The sequence below is a fragment of the Festucalex cinctus genome, chromosome 19, assembly GCF_051991245.1.
Source record: "Festucalex cinctus isolate MCC-2025b chromosome 19, RoL_Fcin_1.0, whole genome shotgun sequence".
Lineage (NCBI taxonomy): Eukaryota > Metazoa > Chordata > Actinopteri > Syngnathiformes > Syngnathidae > Festucalex > Festucalex cinctus.
Window position 1 is genome coordinate 6,956,379 of NC_135429.1, and position 20,510 is coordinate 6,976,888.

The following is a 20,510-nucleotide window of genomic DNA, read 5'->3' on the forward strand; positions in this document are numbered from 1 at the left end:
AAACTGTGGGATTCAATAAAGTAACGCGAGATGTCACAGACATCAGAATGGGATTTAATTGGGCATATAAAAAGACCGTTTCAAGACGTTAGTGTCCAAAAGAAGACGATCAGGACGTTTAACGGCTGCACTATATGTGCAAAGTCTGGAGTGGCGCTGTAGCGCTGCCACAGGGAGTTAACGGAAGGCGTAGAAGAAGAATCAGCGAAGAAGACGAACCACTAATCTGAATAGCCGATAGACCAAGACTTTTGATGCCGCGAGGCTGCCATATTACGCCTCCCAAAAAAAACGTTTCTCGGCATACCATCCAACACATTTACAGTATCGAAATTAGAGAACATTTGAGACAGTACTTAGTAGAAACAACAGGGATCTAGCAACTGAGCGATAAAAGAAAAGGGGGTCTTCAAAGCAGTTTAAACAGTAGTCTGCTCGCAAGACGGGAGGAGTAAGATGGCTGCCGTGTCGCTTCAACGGCTTGCACGGGCGTGAATGGGCTATCGGCTATCCTGTAATATATACAGAACAGTGAGACGAACACAGGAGAGGTGAAAATGCCGGGCGATTCAAGTACAACAACATCACACAAAACATTTTGCTGTAAAAACAAACAAGCTAAGGAGGTTGCGCAAAACGAAGACGAAACGGCTATCCGCCATTGTTGTTGACAGAGTGGCGGTTCTTGCGCAGTCACGCGAGAATGACATCATCACTGGAGGAGTATCCCGCATATGGTGTCCACATTGGAAAACAACCGGGGCGCGTTTCGGAGCCCGGTTCCAAAAGTTATCGGTTTCAAGCTCCGAAACCGCGCCGCCGTATGGACAAACTGCCCAAACGGTAAAAAACTTGTGCGGATACATTGAGACGGGTTTTTTGTTGGGACGGGGCCCAAATACAAGCCAACTGATAAGACATCGAGGAACACCTGGACAAGAGACGGGTGGCTGAGGGAGGTAATTGGGTAACGCAAGGGACCTGATTGATGAGCACAGGTGGAAACAAAAGACAAACGAGCAAGGCAGTATACAGGAAACCAACCGAAATATCTAAATCACGACCTCAAGAGTTTCCACCCAAAAATAATTCTACAGTACATGAAAAGTTATCAGACCAGCAATTACACTATACAACAAATACATATTATGAAAGACAGCCCTATAATAATATTTAGAACAAATCGTAGTTTCATTGGTGAATGACAATTCCCACGGGCACACTTCTATTGGATCTGAGTGGGCATGCTGCTGCTGCTGCTGCTGCTGCTGAGGGGCCGACTACCCGCTGGTTGAAGTGGGATTGAAGCCGAGTGACTGATTGACTGTTTGATTTAACAAACTACCTGAGGAGTTGGAACAAAGCAGCATATCCAGCGGGTCTTACATCCTCTGGGATTGACATCATTTGTACATTCCACTCATCCTCCATAAAAGGCTGACTAGGAATGCCAGAGACCGACTCGCGGAACTGCAAAGTTAAGAACCGCTATTCTACAACAAAAAAAATGTTCGGTGTAACTTTTTTATGCATTTTGTTCAGTACAATTGGGATAAAATGGTGGCTATGAATTTATTAACAACAAAACAACATGAGGTCATCGAAGGGGTATCACAGCACCCGAGGAGATCACTATTTTTGATATTTTTTTTTTTTTTTTTTTTTTTTTAAATACGCACACTGACTTATTTCACTTTTTAATCATCCCCTGCTGCCCTTGTTTTATTGCAATCACAGAATAAAGACTTTGCTGCAGGGAAAGTCTTCCGAAATACCCAGGATCAGCTGAATTTAATTAGGGATGTCTTAAATACACCCCCTAAATATACATAAATAAGGGCATGTTTTATGGATGATATCCATAATTTATCATCCGCACAACTGGAGTACTGCGAAATACTGAGAAATGATTCACTAGAAAAAAAACAAAACAAAAAAAAACTATTGTGGTCATGTGATCAGGTTGACCCACTCAAATGTTCTCTTGCTTTCTTATGCAAAATAATATATTATATTATTATTATTGGTATAGTTTTTTTTTTTTTTTTTTTTTGACAATCAAGTCTGTGATGCAATGTATCATTTAAAAATGATTGGCTGTGTCAATACCTGCATTTGAGATGGATGATACTGTATTTAAATATTGTTGGGGAAGTAGCTGCAACTGCATGTGTCGCCATGGCAACCTAACTTAGAAAACTGTTTTCTTTGTGTTGCTGCGGTGAATTGGGGCGTAGCCGTTTCTGGTGGTAGCTCCCTGTCGAGTACTTACAATTACAATCATACAATCACAAATCAAACAGCAGTTGTGTTATATTTGTGAACACATAAGATGGTGGAAGTCTGCTGCGGCTGCTTTGGCTCAATATAATTTCACCAATCTGGGACTGTTAAAAAACAAAACAAACAAAAAAAAAACCTCAGCAGAATATTGCTGATATTATCTACGAATACCAGTGTATGTTGTTGTTACGGTGTGGATCCAGCACAGTGCTCATTATTTGCTTAAATTTGCTATTCGTGGTCAGAGTCGGTCAGAGTCCCCCATAAATGGCAAGGGTCCAATGGAGATAGATCTCAGACGTCTACCAAAGGCCTGCGATCCTTAACAGGCCAGTCTGATTTATACATTGATCCATTTGCTAGCAAACAACCAACAAAAGTAGGGAGTTACTAACTTGCAAAATATGACTGCTCTGAAGAGAGTATCGAGGATGCTGCATTAACTCATTTACTCCCAATAACGTATAAATAATTTTTTTAATGTTCTAAGTGTCCCAAAGACGTATTTATACGTTTTTTTTTTTTTTTTTTTTTTTTTTTTTTTTTTTTTTTTTTTTTTAATGCTAGAGCATGCAGAAGGCTTTGATGCAGCCTCTCAACTGCAAAGAATGGTTGCAAAAATGGTAGTTATTACACAAACGGCCAGCAGGTGGCAGCAGAGCAAAGGAGATCAACCAGGGCCATGTAGAAAAAAAGCTCAATTACTTACAATTTTAAATAGATTTGTGAAAACTGATGAAACTTAGCTCTCTTCTAATGCTAATTGCTGCAAAACGGAAACAGATAGAAACATACTTTTTTTTTCCTGATGAAAGAAGAGACGAATCTTTCTTTTGATAGGTTCCATGCTTTTATAGCAATAGAACACAATATTCTGTGGGCCTTGCAAAATCAGTCAAAATCCAGTAAAACAGCCTGGAGCGAACGCGACTGCTTCTGTGAAAATGGCTGGGAGTGAATGAGTTAATGAAAACTCTTCACTCTTCTCAAAAGGCGCCAACACTGGCTGCTTTTCCAGGTTGTTTACAAGTTAAATGCCATATTTTTACGTGTGACTTTTTAGGGTAGCAACTCCTTGTGTGTCATTTTACTGACAGGTAGCCAATATATTTGACTTCTGTTTATTTGTTGTTTTGAGTCTGCCTGCTAAAAGGCAGACTAAAAAGCCAAAGTTGTTAATGTCGGGGTTTGGTGAAAAGAATAAGACAAATAAGAAAACAAGCTTTCAAATGGGAATTACAAAACTGTGAACATGTTTAATGGTGATAACAGATACCGAGTGTATTTAGTGGAATTATGGCTTACTGCCCTGTAATTATTTCCACTGGGTTTTGCTGTCATCAAACCCCATTTATTTTAGATCAATTTCCTTCTATCCCTTATTTTACTGTGGAACGCTCAAGCATGGAAGGAGACATCAAAGCGGTCGGTTTACCCTCACTAATCCCCTCCAGCAGGCTAGCCTCGGCCCTGGCTAATATCAGTCAAAATCCACACTGCCTTCCCAGAAGACATTGGACCATGGATGAAGGGATTGTCTGATGAGACTAAGTATATATTTGCGCTGTCAGTTGAATTTGTCGACCGGGATCTGGCTTACTTACTGGAGCGCCATCGGAGACCCGACTTGCTCTGATTACAAATAAATTGTATTAAGAAGAGGCCAAGCTTGTATATATTGGGACTAAACTATTGGATCGGTTGTTTGTTGTTTTCATTGGAGTGCATGGAGCACTTGACAACATTGCCAATCATTCCCTATTCAAATCAATTTCCTTATTCATACTTGTTGCACAGAGTCAAACTGTGAAGAACTCACTGTGTTTACTTCCTCCTAAATAATGTGGCGTAATACGTATCAGAGCAATAACCGTTAATGACGGATAATGAGCATGCAAGCTTTGAGATGAAAACTTAATTATCTTAGCTAATGAAGGAGTCAAAAGAACAATCCAGCCCTATGATAAAAGTCAACTATGAGTCTCCAATTATCATCTAGGGCTGAAAAGAAAGGACAACATCTACTAAGGAACTGTCAGCACTCTGTAGTATGACTTTAATATGGTGGATGGAAGTTTTCTCCTCCCCTGCTCATATATCAGTAGCTGTATCAGCGACATGAAACCGATTTATAACACCTTGAAAGGGCCATCGGCTCGTTGTAGCTATTTTTAGACCGATTCACGTGTCTGTGTGCCGAATCAAAACCAGATTTACGGTTCTAATCAGTTTTTGTTACACCCCTAATGTGTGTGTGTGTAGATATTACACACATTATACATACATATATATATATATATATATATATATATATATATATACACATTATATGAGATTGGCCAATATTGATCAAATGGGTATAAACACATTTTTCATTTTTGTGACTGCTCACTAACGATTATTTTAATAATAGATTAATCTGTCACTTTTTTTTTTAATTAATTAAAAAATCAGAGAGAGAAAAAACTTTCTATCCAAATGTCCATTTACTGAATTCCTTCACTATGGTTCCAGTGATGGAGATTGGAGAGTTAAGTGTGTAATGTGTGTCTGCAAAGCACTTGAAATCTCAAACTTACAAATGCACCCTTGCCGTGATCTCACAAATGACCCACGCTGAGGATAAACCATTAGAAAGTGCATTTAGGCAAAATCAGATTCTAATCTGATGAAGAGGCAATTATAGAAAGCGTCTTGTGTTTCTGAGATAGCAGTGTGTGTTTATCTGCCTAGAAATGAAATCAATACGTTCTTTTTGTTCTGCATCATCAAGTGGGTAGAAAAGTAATGCAGCGGAGCTCTAAGGACTGTAGGAAGGGCAAGGCGTCAAAATTTATTTATTTATTTTTCTCTCGGCCACCTTTTAGAATGGGGGCATGATCCTGCAGTGAGTAACTCACATAATCGGTTTACCAGTTTTTAAGATGGATGCCCAAAACACATTCATTGCCAGACCAGCAAAAAAAAAAAAAATGCATCATTTGACGTCTTTTTCCGTCACTGGCAGTGAATGAGTTAATTGCACCATGTTAAAATGGTCTACATTTCCTTCTGGGAGAGGAACTGGTGCATTGTTGCAGCCTAGCCATAGGTAAATCACGACTTTGGTCCCTGAGCAGCTTTCATGGGCGCTTAAGGAGCAAGAATGCAGAGGAGGGCGTCTCTCTTATTTTATATTACGCACATTATTGTTAACGGCTCAGGAACAGCCTCCTCTTGTTCTGCTTACCAGACATGCATGTAAAGTTGATCTTCTATATAACAAGTGCAATATATAGGCTATGCTTGCATCAATTACGTCACATAAGATGTGCAAGAGGTGTACCAATTACCTTGTCCAGTTTACCCGTGCCTCCTGTTTTTATGGCTCAGTCCAGGGTGATGGCTCACTATAATGGAGTGTAAGCTCAAATCGGAGCTCATTCTCGGAGGGGGATATAGCATAGAGGCTATAAAAAGAGTAGATACTGCTCTTTCTGGGTATGGCTATGAAGAGTGACACAAAACTCACTCAGAGGTCCATGAAAAAAACAAAAAAACAACCGTAACGAATATATATATATATATATATATATATATATATATATATATATATATATATATATATATATTTATATAAATATAAATACATAATTAATACTCAGTCGAACAGTAGTTTTTTAAGTGTTTTATTCCAAAAACCTTCAAAATAAGTTTCAAGTTCAAGAAAGTAGAATAAGCTTAGACACAATGCAAAGCATCATATACAGACGGATAAAATACATTTTATATATTGCAGACAAGCCATGGTGGGTCTTACATATGTACAATACTTATGTAAACTTTTATGTACACTCTTTTTACATATACAAAACACCTTTTTATTTTTTTATTTTTATTTTTTGTATATATTTATATATAGATGTATTTATATAATTTTCATAGACTCCCCACTAGCATTTGTACTACAATAATGGGAAAATTACGTGTCAAATTCATTTTTTTTTCCATTTTATATTACAAATGTATTTTCATAAAAATATATCTCTGTACAAAAATGTTTCTTTTTTCAATTTGTTAATCTTTTTTTTTTTTTTTTTTTTTTAACAACACTACACGGTTCTCTTCTGTCCATGTTTCTTTCATTGGCCTTTGACATGATCCATCAGTCTGCGTTTTCGCCGTTTGACTGTTCAGTTTGTTCAAGAGCCACATGGAGCTCACTCAGGTGCTTTTGAGTTGCCATGAGAGTTGGCAAGTTCACGTATTTTCTTAACTTTTTCCAAAAAGGAGAAAACATGTTTTGTTTTTTTTGTTTTTTTTGGCTGGTTGCAAAGGAGAGCACACAGAAAAGTATTTTGTGCTAAAAAAGCATTTCTTTTGACAATCCTGGCAAACAGCAGATTTTCAACTATTGATAATCAACAAATTGAGACACACAGTGAAATTAACATACATTCCAACAAATAACCGGTCCTTCAACAACCCATTGTACCCATCTAAACTGGAATCACTGAACACTTGTTATTTTCTTCTGAAAAATGGAGTTGAATTAGTTGGAATGTGACTGAATAACAGCAGTGAGAGTTGCTTTGGCACGGTTGCCTACAACACAATGAAATACTGACAATAACAAAGGGCAGTTGACCCCAAATACAGTATGTTGCATTGCATGACTGATGGTTGTTGGGTGCATACAGTACAAACGGTGACATCAGAAAAACATGACAGCTCTTAATCCCATCGCCGAATGCCAGGAAATTTAGCAAACTCTACGGGAAGTAGAGCAGAGGGTCTGTTTCATTATAGACGAGATGGTGAGCGGAAGAGAGCTGTGCCTTGCTGATAACAAAAATGTGTCAAGGATGGACCAAGTCTATGTCTTTAAATATGTAAAGAAAACCAGGATGGTGCCAGACACCTCTTAAACCAGAACTCCAACTTCTCATATAACTCCAGTGCACTTTCTTGGAGAAAACTTTGCGGAATAACCCAGAATGTTACAAAATAGTCCTACATACATACATAGTGTAGTTTCCGATGATGAGGTGACACTGACAGTCTTTGCATTACGAATGAAGTGAAGCAACATTGAGCACAAAAATTTGCATGATCGTGTTCTTTGGTTAAATCTTTATAATCTCCCCAAAACGTGCTACCACCAATCCGGCAAACTAAACATGTATGGGCAATTTATCAAATTTTGCTGGTCCGTTATTCGTCAGTGGTCTGAGTCCCTTTCCGTCATCGTCAGTCTGTCATTTTATTTCAACCACGCTTACGTCATCACTTTGACACCACTATTTATGACACCGTCATTTATCATTTATCGGAAAAATGGGCATCCTTCAGTACTGATGGAATGCCCACCTCTAGCACACACATGAATCCATCCACACATTAAAACCCGACAAATGACCAATAAGGCAAAAATATATATAATATACTAAAACATTACACATCACTCGAAAGCTCTGTTAAGAATTTACCATTCCTTCAGTAGGCATGTAAATATTATACATGCACATTATGTTCACAGATCTATGCATTTTAGAATTCAGCCAACTGGAGCCATCAAACCACTATAATGAGGTCATGACAAGGCACTATGATGAACATAAAGTGCTCATTGTAAAGAGGAGAGGGTAGAAAAATACGGAGGACAAAGGTTCCAGTCGACTGAGCCCTTGTGTTTACACACAAACAATATTCATATTATATTCTGGTTGTCACAATTGATTTAAATAGTGTCATAGGAAACTTCAATCTGGAGTGTAAATATATCCTGTTGGCTACTCACACTAGTTTAGTACAAACTCAATTAAGCCTATGAAAGGGCATCATTATCTGTTAAATATTTCACGGAAGAAATGGAGGGGAAAACTCAATTAAAAGCGACAGAGACTACTTGAATGAATGAAAACATGAAGAAATATTCAGAAAATTCAAAGAAAAAAATAATAATTGAAGGCCTATACAAGTTTGAGAACTGCTTCGATAACGTGGCTTCTCCACTCCCCTGTGAAATCTCCAAGGTAATTCAATTGTTTCCCTTTTCCATCAATTCACGAGCAGACCTGGCAAGGGGCAATGTTCTATCTGTGGCGTTGCGATAAGTGAGGGCTGTAAAACGTAATAACATAGTCAAAGCAATTACCAGCCCACAGCCACGAGGATACAAGGAACATTACAGTGATTGGTTTCAAAAGGCTAGAATTTGAGGGGAACTATGCACGTAGTTGATTATAAACACTTCATTAAAAGCCTGTTTGTATGGATGCTGATTCGTTACGTCATATGAGTTCAATCCAATTATAGTATTACAGAATAGGTGTTACACACGGCTGAGCCTGTCATTGCTAAAACTACTCAAACTCCTCAAAAAATTTAAACTGAAAGTCAACAGCATCTACACATGTATAAAGGTTGCTTAGACCTTAATTGCCAGGAGCCCGGTGACAACATCAACACAGAAAATAAAATAAATACATCTAATGTGTTCCTTTCATAAAGCATGACCTTCTCCTGACAACAAACATTTTCTTCATTCACAGATGTTGGTCTTTCATGAATATGACAAGAAACTGACTTTTATCAAAGCTTTGACGAAGCAAACCTATTCATGGCAAGTTTGGACAAAACAAATCAACTCCACGTTTTTTTCTCATGGGAACAGCACTCCCAGAAGTTAGCTTACAGGAAAAAAATCACATTGTAATCCGTGTGATGTTAATCACTGATTCAGGGTCGATGTTGGAACAGTGACACTACAAAAACAAACTTTAGAAATATGATCAAAACAATCCAAATGCAATGTTTTACCTTTTCATGTTGTTTTCATAAAATTAAATAATTTTAGTACGGTAACTAAATCGATCGTGTGGAATTGAAGAAATTCACGCAAGAATGGAGCGCACCATTTGGCTGGAACCAATCGAGGTGCTATTTCAACTAGTATGTGGTCTCAAAAAGAATAAAATGACATCAGCAACATCTCTTTCTGCTCAATATTACAGTGAACTTGGAAAAAAGAAAGAGTTGGGTTAAGAACATTCACAGAGAGAGTAACCGAACCTATTTAACTCATTTGCTCCCAATAACGTGTAAATACGTTTTTTTTAATGTTCTAAGTGTCCCAAAGACGTATTTATACGTTTTTTTGTTTTGTTTTGTTTTATGCTAGAGCATACAGAAGGCTTTGATGCAGCCTCTCAACTGCAAAGAACGGTTGCAGAAATGGTATTTATTACACAAACAGCCAGCAGGTGGCAGCAGAGCAAAGGAGATTAACCAGGGCCATCTCGAAAAAAAAGCTCAATTACTTACAATTTTAAATAGATTTGTGAAAACTGATGAAACTTAGCTCTCTTCTAATGCTAATTGCTGCAAAACGGAAACAGATAGAAACATACTTTTTTTTTCCAGTCAAACAGCCGGGAGCGAACGGGATTGCTTCTGTGAAAATGGCTGGGAGTGAATGAGTTAAAATGCAATCTCAAAAATAATATATTAGCTGATTGTTAATTTCCCCCCAAGGTCGATTATGGAATTATAGACTTCATACTTTTTTTTTTTTTTTTTTTTTTTTTAGTTAGCAGTTGTCTTCTGTTCTAAAACTGCTGCAGCTTCGGAAACATAAATGATCGCAAGGTAACTGTGATTCAAAGAATAAAACTAAAGACGACTTGGTAGAGTGATGAAATTAAACTGAGGGGTCAGGTTGCAGATACCAACAAAAAAAAAGAAATGCACCGCCTCAGATCACTAAGTGCTTTTTCTGCAGCCCTTTGCACCCTCAAAACCCTCCACTGGACGCCGTTGCCCAGCATGATAAATTCAACACAAAAGTCATTAACAAGCTAAAACACCGTCGGGGCCGAAGGTTTGTCTTCCACATGGCCTTCGCTGCATTTTAAATCCCTCCTCTGGTGGTACAGACTTGCAGATGAAACCTTTTAACTGCTTCAGGAACAGATGGTTGGGGACAAATAGACTTCATCATAGAACGCAAGAGCCATCAAGGGTGAAAACAGATATAAACAAACAAATGAAAACCATAGCAAATAACGAATGTCTGCCATGAGGTTGACTTGTATGTTATCACTAGTAGCAACAAGTCTCGAGCACAAAATTCCCTTTGGATTTTTAGGTGGTATGTAGCATGGTCACAGCTTTGCTTCCAACATGACTTCCTCTTGGGACGTTTCCTCAAGATGTGTTAAGAAGTAATCCATTCACGAAAAGCATTTTGCTGTTAAAGGTTGCGGAGTTGTTTCTTTTAGAGGAGCATATTTTTTTTTTTTCCACTGGAGTTGGAATAAAATAGTTGGAATAAAATAAAGTTTGTCTTGCCCCCTTGTTCAAGGAAGTACAGAGGGATGTCCTCGAAGATCGGGCACACCTCTCCACCCTTGACTGGAAGATTGATACAAAATGGGTGTGGAAAGAATGTAAAGAATGTGGTAAAAGCAAGAGTAATGGACAAATGGGAAATAAAAAAAAAGTTGGTATGGGGCATGAAAAAAAATCAACCAGGGTAAGGATTTTTAGAAATAATGCAATGATATGAAAACAAATAAGAAATAGAAAGCATAGATTATTTTCTCAAATGCACATTGCATGAAGAACTTTTCCGGATCCGCGTTGCACGGTTTCTTACCTTGAGTTGAAGCTGTCGCTATACGGCTGTGCACACTGTGCTGACTGTGAACTCCGTCTCGTTGGCCATGATGTCAGTAGGCTGAATGTTGCGGTCATACATGGGGTTCTCGAATGTAGCCCGTCCGTTGGTGTTCTCATGGCCCACGTAGCCATTGAACGGGACATTGGGTCTTCTTCTGGAAGACAACAATGGGACGATCCGATTAGAAAGCATACAGATGCTGGGCCGCGGTTGACGCCTCCTTTCTTTGGTGGCGGTCATTATGCATGCCAGATCCATCACACCAGCATCTACTGAAATTCAAACAGAATTCGCCTCTCCCTCCCACTGCTCGTTGAATCAGTGGGTGTTGGTGTCTGTGGATCTCACTTTGCTTTATCTATCCTTCCCTGCTTCCTCTCTTTCGTTTTTCCTCTGGTCTCTTGAGATCTCTTTAATTTGTTGGAATTTAGAGGGTTCTGGGGTTGGCGTAAGACCATCTGATTTTGTAACCATGTGGAAGGCAGGAAGTGTTTGGTTGGTGCTGGATTTTACTTTGATTTATCTTTCTTTTCTTTTTATCTTTTCTGACTTTTTGTTTGGTCTCCTGACCGTCTGAACCTAACGACTCTGGCGAGACTCTGAAGTATCCGGTTAAGGTGAAGGGTAATGGGATTTTTATTAGGTTTTAGGTGAATTAATGAGTATAAATTTACACGTATTTGCATGCACACACCCAGAGTCACACATACATGTAAGAAAAAATAAAATAAAATAAAAAATAAAAAAAGAGAGAGCAATGATGATAAGACGTTGAATCGATAAGACTACCGAATGAACAATTCTGAGCTCTCTCTTACAACAACAAAAAAAAAAAAAGCAAACAGATGGTTCCAAAATACAGTTTCTTGTCCCACAAATTGGACCTTAAACGATTTGATTAAATATGATGTCTGCTTTATATTGGTGTTAAGTATGTATCTACAGTATATCCATGTAAGCTTACAAAATATGCAAATTATATTTTTATTTCTCCCAATGTGCTACCTCTCTCTCTCTCTCTCTCTCTCTCTCTCTCTCTCTCTCTCTCTCTCTCTCTCTCTCTCTCTCTAACATTGCCATCATTATTATCTTCTTATTTCACTGATTGCTCAGGTGGAAAAACGGAGTTGGACTGTCATTATTTTGTGGGGTTCACAGTCTTAGCTTCAACCAGAATTCAAGTCAGCAGTGTTCACTCCCACAACGGCCCAACAACATACTTCTAACTGCACTTGTCTACCAAAATAGAAAAATAAATAAATAAATAAATACATACATAAATAAATAAAATAATACTAGTAATGAGAACAACAACAATAACAACAATAAAATAATAATAAAATACGAAAACTCCACCCCTTACCTATGTTTGTAGAGATACAGGGCGAAGCCTGCGATGATCATTGCTATAAAAGGCACTAGAATGGCTGCTGCCACTGAACTGCTGTTGGAGGCAAAGTTGTAGGCTGTGTTGTCTCTGCTGGGATCTAAACTCTCTGCAAGGGAGCGATAACATTGTGTCATTAATTCCCATTCAATACACTGCGAATTTAAAGAAACCCAAATCAACAAAGGGAGATTATCCTCCCAAAACTTTGACAGCAACTTCAGTCAAAAATCCAAGGGCAATAAACCAAAAAGGAAAAAAAAATATGGTGATTATTATGGTTGGAGGGGTGCTGCCGGTATTGTCTAATTTACATAATAGGTTGAGCAGACAAGTGACCTTTCAAAGTTTATCCCGGTGCTTTACTTTAATTTCCCCCCCTTCGGGAACGTCAAAACCCATTGTCGTAAAAATCACTCTTAGTTACAGGCATGCAGTACTTGTAAGGCATTTTCTAATTTCGAAAGGTGCATGCGTGTGTGTGTGTGTGTGTGTGTGTGGCAGTGGCAACAGATTGACAGCCCACCTGTTTGCTATTCAACCCCTTTCCCAAATAAAGCTCCAATAAAAACAGGTGACAGTTGAGAAGGAATTCAATTAGGGGCTTATGTTGTACTTGCCAATCATCCCTTTGTGTGGACACGCACACACACACACCCATGGAGGTGTGCCATTTGTCCATGGCTGATTTATACCAGCTAGAATGCAAACATGCAAGTATTGCATGCATTCTTAATTGTATTAATAAAGAGTTGTTTGTTCTACCTGATCTGTTCTTCTGTCCTAAAGACAGCAAGATTTGCACTTCAGTTTGATATATATATATATATATATATATATATATATATATATATATATATATATATATATATATATATATATATATATATATATATATATATATATATATATATATATATATATATCCATTTAATGTGAGCAAGAAATAAATCTTTCTTGTGTACACGTTGAACGGCTGTAGCAGGCTTCCAGATTAATGGAGTGGTGCTGGAAGGATTTGTTGCAGAAAAAAAAAAAAAAAAAAAAAAAAAAAACACGTCGGAGTATTTTAGGTCATAAAAGAGAATACACGATGTAAGGAATAACACAAATCTTCACCTCGGACCTCCAAACTATATTTACTATGTCAACTGCAAGATTACGTGACAGAGCGAAGACGCACAACGACAAACAATACATTCTGCGCTATGGAGTAATTTTGTGCAGCAATGGTATTGTAGACAAAAACTGAGTGCAAGACACAAAGTATCCTTATTGTTTGTTTGTTTGTTTTTTCAGAATTGGGAAGCTCACTTACCCAGTCTCTGCAGACCAAACTGCCCAAAGCCTTTACCACGGACAAATCCTTGGTACACAAAGGAGTTGGATGAAGAGATGTAGGACACCTACCGAGGGAGACAGAAAGCAAGTCAGAAACATCCAGTCACATCCAAGCGCCGCGAAAAAGACATGCACCATCAAAGTGTCGGCTTCTGGTGCAGGCAGAAGATGAAACATTTGAAAAAAAAAAAGGGGGTGGCATGAAATGAAAAGTTGCATAGCCACACTCAGCCTTGCTGTAAACAGCATCATATACTGAAACCAGTGGTTCTAAACCATGTTGGATCTACTGAACCCCATGATTTTTTTTTTCAAAATTTGAGACATATAGGGTTTACAGGTGAACAAAATGAACAGGGAGAGTCGCCTTTTTATCTAATCTGGCTCTCTTCACCTTGAATTCAGAAAGTGTTGCGTTCTTGTATTCCCCATCTCCATGCAGCTTAAGGAAGCGTTCGTTTAGTTTTGCGAGATAGCTAACTTGGCATTGCAAATCATCAATCCTATATTTATAGAGCACTTTAAAACAATCACCGATGTGTTATTAACTCTTTGACTGCCAAACATCCAAAAAAAACAACAACGGTGCCAGCCGATTCGGAGCATTTGCACTCATCTTTCAAGGCAAACAGAATATTGTGCGGTATAATAACATACATATGGTGGATACCATATGAAAGATTGGATTCCATTCTTTAATGAGAAAAACAAAGTATGTTTCTACCTTATTCCGTTCTTTAGTAATCACCATTTGAAATTAGGTCATTTGAGTGACATAAGCCAACATACAAAAATAGTGAGAAAAACAAGCTTTGTGTAAGATAATTGTTTTTGCACAAAGTGACTTTGACACTAATATTTTTTGTTTAGTGACAAGGCAGCACTGCACAAGACTTTGCGCTGCCCATTGAGAGAGAAAAAAAAAACTGTAATAAACGTAAATTAACATTTTTGGCGGTATTGATTAGGATTTTAGAATACGTCATTAAACGTTTTTGGCGGTCAAAGAGTTGAGATGCCCAGGGGTGGCAGATACAATGGAAATACTCTAGAATTGAACCCTGTGGAAAACCATGCAGTGGTATACATGTGAATTGATATTGCACATATTCGTCTGACTACTTTCTTTATTTTGTCGACATAGATAGTATGTTGGGATTCACACTGATAAAGAAATCATACGACGTACCATCACAACAGCCACAAGTCGACTACTAAGCACACCAAATTCCCTGCAGCACGGATAAGCCAAGCGCTGCAGCGTGATCAACTGCAGCCAATCATGGCCAAGCAGCGCGTATCACCACAAAACATTTGAGTCGGGTGCGTGTGTCTTGACCGCCACCAAAACTTGGGGGTGCGCTCGAACCTAGTTAAGAACCACTGACTTCAACCTAGGTCATAAAGGTTTGTGTTGTTCTTACGTGTCCGTCTAGAGCCCAGTTGTCGATTTTGAATTTGTTGACAAATATCTCCACAGGGCCCCGGATCTGATGAACCTGAAGGAGCAGCTGAGCTTCTTCTCTTTTATATGTACCTTCAAGGATTGTAGATAAGAAAAAAAATACTCAATGAGAAATTCACATTTCACAGCACTAACAATTGGCCTAGCCCTAGTACATTCAAACATTGGGAAAAAAACGAAACAACAAGCAGGGCAGTATGAAATGCTGCGTATCTATATTGCACAATCAGCATTAACGACATTCTGCCAATATTCTGCAACAATACTTAAGACATCCAACAACGGCACCACTTTCAAATGCATATTGTGTGTCGTGACAATATCAGGTAGAGAGAAGTGATGAGACCTTGCTTTTTCCTAATGTAAATTTGCATTTTAATGATCACAGCTGCACAGCAAGTATGCCACAGGGAAAATGTGGAATGTTTTCTGTTCCATAACTGCAGCAATAATCTACATCATAGAGGGGGCTGCAATGATTTCTTGCTCCTTGTCCTCACATGAAATGATCAGATCCGTCGACTAAGGTACATCCCAATGAGGGGAGTCAATGAGTTCAAATACAATGTCAAAGTCAGGATGAGTATGTTCAGCATTTTGTGTTTTCTGGGGTACCGACCAGCGAGTTTGAGCTCCACGCCGCTGTGGTCAAGCAGTGTTCCGTTCACCCGGTTGCTAAAAGACTCAAAGGCAGTGATGCTGAGCATAGCTGGCTGCTTCTTCCCCAAATACTCGTAGGATCCCCTCCAGAGAGAGTTCTTTGCAAACACCCCACCAGGTACTGAGAAAGGGACATAGGAATGACAAGGAGCGACAGGTAGAAGGTTATCACTGGAACTGTTGTTTTTTTTCCTGGATCGGTATAGTGTGTATATTGGGATATGTCGGTCTTCATTGAACATGATCAGTCATTGTTTTTTAGGGAAATTTTATGCATCAAAAGTACTAGCGGTAGGGATATCCTTAACTACTTGTACTGGTATCAGTCTGGAAAAAAAAAAAAAAAGTGAAAAGTGGCATTGAAAATCCCAAATAAACACACAGATAGATAATAGACAGATAATCTAAATATGATATCAATATACCATATTTTCCGCACTATAAGGCGCACCTAAAAGCCTTCAATTTTTTCAAAAGCTGACCATGCGCCTTATATATGGATTAATATTGAGCCGCAACAGGTCTCGCTGTCAATACGCTATCGGTGACCCTGCACGCAGAAGATCCCGCCATCTTGGATCGCTAGCTAATAATAATACCTCAGCGAAAAAAAACAAAAAAAAACAAAACAGCTGTTTATTCATTTTGGGAGTGAATGGAGTTGTCAGAAAGATGGTTTGTAATCTATGAATAAAGTTTGACTGACCTATCTGACTGCTTTGTTGACATTCCCTTTAGCGCAGCACCATCTAATGGATGCATAATGTAACCCTAGCCTCTATTTTAGCGCCTTTATATATGGAAAAGGTTTTAAAATATGTCATTCATTGAAGGTCCAATTTATAATGAGGTGCGCCTTATAGTGCGGAAAATACGGTATTTAAAAAAGTATATAAAAATGGATAAAATAACATTAGTAAACAATCAAAGCCTTTTACCCTTTGTTATTTTTATATTTGACTTGAATAGAAGAAAGTACAGTGTTCTACACTGGGACTGTACACACTACACAGAATTAGATGAAGAGGGTAACATAGTGTATATGCTCCAGAAAAAAAAAAAAAAAACATAAAACAAAAACTTATCTTCCAAACCAGAAACAGCTTGTCCTACCTGGCAATTTGGAAGGAGGCTCCTGCACCGTTCCCACGGGGCTCTTCCCGCTCGGACGGTTATCGGCTGGGGAGCATAACAACATAATATCAATTGAAGAAGACGTTTCTGTAAACAGGGCATGTGCGCGTGTGCCAGGATAATCTGACTTTGAACACATAAACTCAAAGAAGAGACCATTAGCGTACCCCAGCGGTGCATTCAGCGAGCACCTATACCTTGCGACTGGACCCGGCTAAAGCATCAAAGTGGAGTCCCTACTGAACAACGTATCCGTTAGTCACACTTTTGCAGCTCTGAGAGACATTTCAATAAAGGTCTCGCCACTCACAAAGGAGCACAGGAGAAGTAAACATTCACCCACACAGTGTCAAACAGAAACGGTATGTATATACTAAGACAATAAGACTTTGAGAGAACTAAGCGACGAAGAACCTCAACTCTTTCAACACTTTTTTCTTTGTTAAGTGCCACTATTTGACCTGCCAGTCCACCACTGCAACCTGCAACCTGTTAAACTGCATTTCTATTTAACGTTCCTTTTTGAATGGCAAATCTTAGATAGCGTTAGCATATGAACTCTATAATTTCACTTCACAAGGTATTTAACTCATAAAAAAACAAAACGAGTAAACGCGTTGTTTTAATACTTTGTCCTTCACTCCCACTTTTTTTTTTTTTTTTTTTTTTTTTAATGCAAGAGCATACGGAAGGCTTTAATGCAACTTCTGACATGACGAGGTGGCTTAAAGCAAAGGTACTTACTACAAAAAAACGGCCAGTGGGTCGCAGCAGAGTATAACTTTGGGATTACATCACATGCGTGTGTTGCGTCTGCACTCCGCGCATCTTGACCGCGTGCTCCGGACACGTCAATCTTTTAGACAACACACACCGGTTGTGCACAGCTGCGGTCCGGCAGCTCCGTCGCCGACAACTTGCCGCCGTGCCTCGCGTGATTGCGCGCGATAATGTGGCATTAAAATAACGACAAACACACATAAAGACTGTGCTCAACAGAGAAGCAGAAAGAGAGGTGGACTTCCTTTGATTGAATTCACCGTCCACTCCCATAGCTTCTGCTATGACGTTCCATGCGGCATCCTGTTTTAAGTTCTCCTTAAAAAAAAAGGATGTGCCGTGTCATATATAATTTTGTTGCTTTCCACCTCGATTATAAATCTCTCCTCGTCCATGTTCGCTGGTGTTTAAACGGTGAATTAAGCGTTAAGCATTGTGACGTTTTGCTGACATGATTGTGAAATGGGATCCGGCGAGTACTATTAGTAACCGGAAATTTTATTTTGAAACTGTGTCGGTCTTCCTGTCTCGCTCGGTGTGTTCTGTGCTTGCTTGCCATTTGACGGAGGCCGACGAAAATAGCAGGGCCCCTGCACAAGGCAGCTGAGCTGCAGTCGACACGCAATGCACACGCATGCGGTGTATTCCCGGGGTTAGAAATCAACCACGACCATGTTGCAACAGGCTCTTTTTGTCAGTGTTTTCACCAGGAACGTGACTCTCGATGAAACTTGGCTATATTCTAATGTTAATTTCTGCAAAACGGAAACAGATACAAATATGTTTGTTTTTTTTTTACCTGATGAATGAAGAGACTCTAATCTTTCTTGTGGTAGGTTCCATGTTTTTATAGCAAGAGAACAAAATATTCTGAGGGCCTTTGAAAATCAGTCACAATCCAGTAAAAGAGCCAGAAGTTTCACTGAAAATGGCTGGGAGTGAATGTGTTAATTGAAAATAGCAATCATCCAGACAGATTACTTCTATGTGTCACTGGTTTTTATTTTGACTTTGATGTGTTTAAGCAAACACTTGCTAGGCCTGCTTTCTGTGCACGTGTGCAGAGTTTAATTGTGTGATGGATAGACCTTCCTACCCTTGCATGTGTCTGATTCTAAGCGGCTGCTAACTGAGGTATTTATCAACATTAGGACAATCTGCTGTTTCACTCTCGAATACTGCCTTGGTCGTGTCCAAAACAGAGTTGATACAAAATATACATTAGAAATATTCGATTAGTTGTGTGGAGAATCATGCAGAATTTTAGTTCCATGATAAGCGCACATCAAAAAGCTTATGCAAACCTTTGAATATTTAAGTAGAACTGAGTGGGTCTCCTAATGGAAAAATCATGAGACTATTTCTACCTGCACAGAGAGGTGGTTTCCCAGTCCAGCTCCCGTCAGACTTGCAGGTCCTGTGCTCTGATCCTCCGGCCAAGTAAAATCCGGGCTGGCACGTATAGATCAGCGTGTAGCCAAGGGATGGCAGCTCAATGGCTCGCACGTCCGATTGGGCTGGCAGCTCTGGCTGGCTGCAGTGGTGAGCTGCAGACATAAAACGGGGATGAGGTGGCGGGAAGATGGAGATAAGGAGTGAGGCAAAGACAAAGAGCAATAGTTCACCACTAGCATAACATTCATTATTATTATTAATATTTTCCAAATGAGCTAACCGATGCACTCAGGCTGAAATCCGCTCCAGGTGAGGTTGGGCAGGCATGTGCGAGAAATAGAACCCTGCAGTAGGTAGCCTTTCCTGCAGCTGAAGAAAACCGTGCTGCTGATCTGGAAGCAGCAACACGCAAGGATGTGGAAATAAAGTACATGTTGGATAGGAGAGTCGGATGTTCCAAATAATGTGCAATAAATGCCGTATAAAGTGCTCTTAGTTTTTGCCTACTATAAACGTTATTCTATCACAGGAGGCTATAAAGCAACAGTCAATTTCACCCTCTTAAAGTTAGGAAGAGTGAGTCTCTTTTATATTTAAATTAAGTCTGAGTACTGCTGCCAAATGCCTTTAAAATAAGTGCAAAATAAATGATAATTCTAACAATTTACTGTATCACTTTAAACAACAGAGGAAATAACAAATAGTACAACGTGACTTGAAACAAGTATTATATTGATTTCTATTATTTGGCAACACAATACAAACTTTTTCTGCTCCTTCACTCAGTACAAACGCGGCAAGAACATTACAAATTGGCAGCAATTGTTTTTCTTTCCGAATTGCCTTTAAAAATACATAAATTAAGCTCTAAACGCTAAATATATATTTATTTGTGAATTAATTATGTATCTGATACCTGATAGCCTTGACTGTTGTTCTGATTACCAAAGAGGGGGGTGCCTGGGTCTGTGCAGGTGGTGTGAGTGGGATCTGCAACAAACAAAGTTATTTAATATCCATGTCACACACAATTGAATATTTCATGACAACAAAATTGAGTAGACTCTTCAGTCTTATGTGAAATACTGTCTGCTGTGTTATATTGCTCAAGTATGATGACTATATTGGAGTTCTCATTTTTGTTGCACAACTACAGTAACTAATAAAACCGAAGTTTGCAGTGGATCACTCTTGCTTTACTAGAACCAAGTAGAGTGATATTAAAAAATAATAATAAAAAATAAGTCAACACACAAATGTTCAAGTACCATTTTTTTTTTTTCCAACTTGAGCAATGTACACAGCTAATCAGCAAATGAACACCACTCCTACTGTGAAGCATATTGTGATGGCAGTATCACCAATTTTTTTGCGAGTGTTTTTCTTAAGTTGGAACTGCGGCA

The 20,510-nt window shown here is 38.9% G+C and overlaps 1 protein-coding gene across 1 annotated transcript in view; it reads right to left on the minus strand.

Annotated features, from left to right (window-relative positions):
- Positions 1-9,810: 9,810 nt before the first annotated feature.
- csmd2 (CUB and Sushi multiple domains 2) overlaps positions 9,811-20,510 on the minus strand; it is a 175,266-nt gene continuing 164,566 nt past the window's right edge. The window contains exons 63-72 of the mRNA XM_077506435.1: positions 20,024-20,097; positions 19,388-19,499; positions 19,080-19,259; positions 16,912-16,977; positions 15,758-15,919; positions 15,098-15,210; positions 13,651-13,738; positions 12,309-12,441; positions 10,922-11,099; positions 9,811-10,677 (exon numbers count right to left, since the gene is read on the minus strand). Coding sequence (XP_077362561.1) covers positions 10,940-11,099; positions 12,309-12,441; positions 13,651-13,738; positions 15,098-15,210; positions 15,758-15,919; positions 16,912-16,977; positions 19,080-19,259; positions 19,388-19,499; positions 20,024-20,097 — 1,088 coding nt within the window. The 3' untranslated portion in view covers positions 9,811-10,677; positions 10,922-10,939. The remainder of the gene's footprint in view (positions 10,678-10,921; positions 11,100-12,308; positions 12,442-13,650; positions 13,739-15,097; positions 15,211-15,757; positions 15,920-16,911; positions 16,978-19,079; positions 19,260-19,387; positions 19,500-20,023; positions 20,098-20,510) is intronic.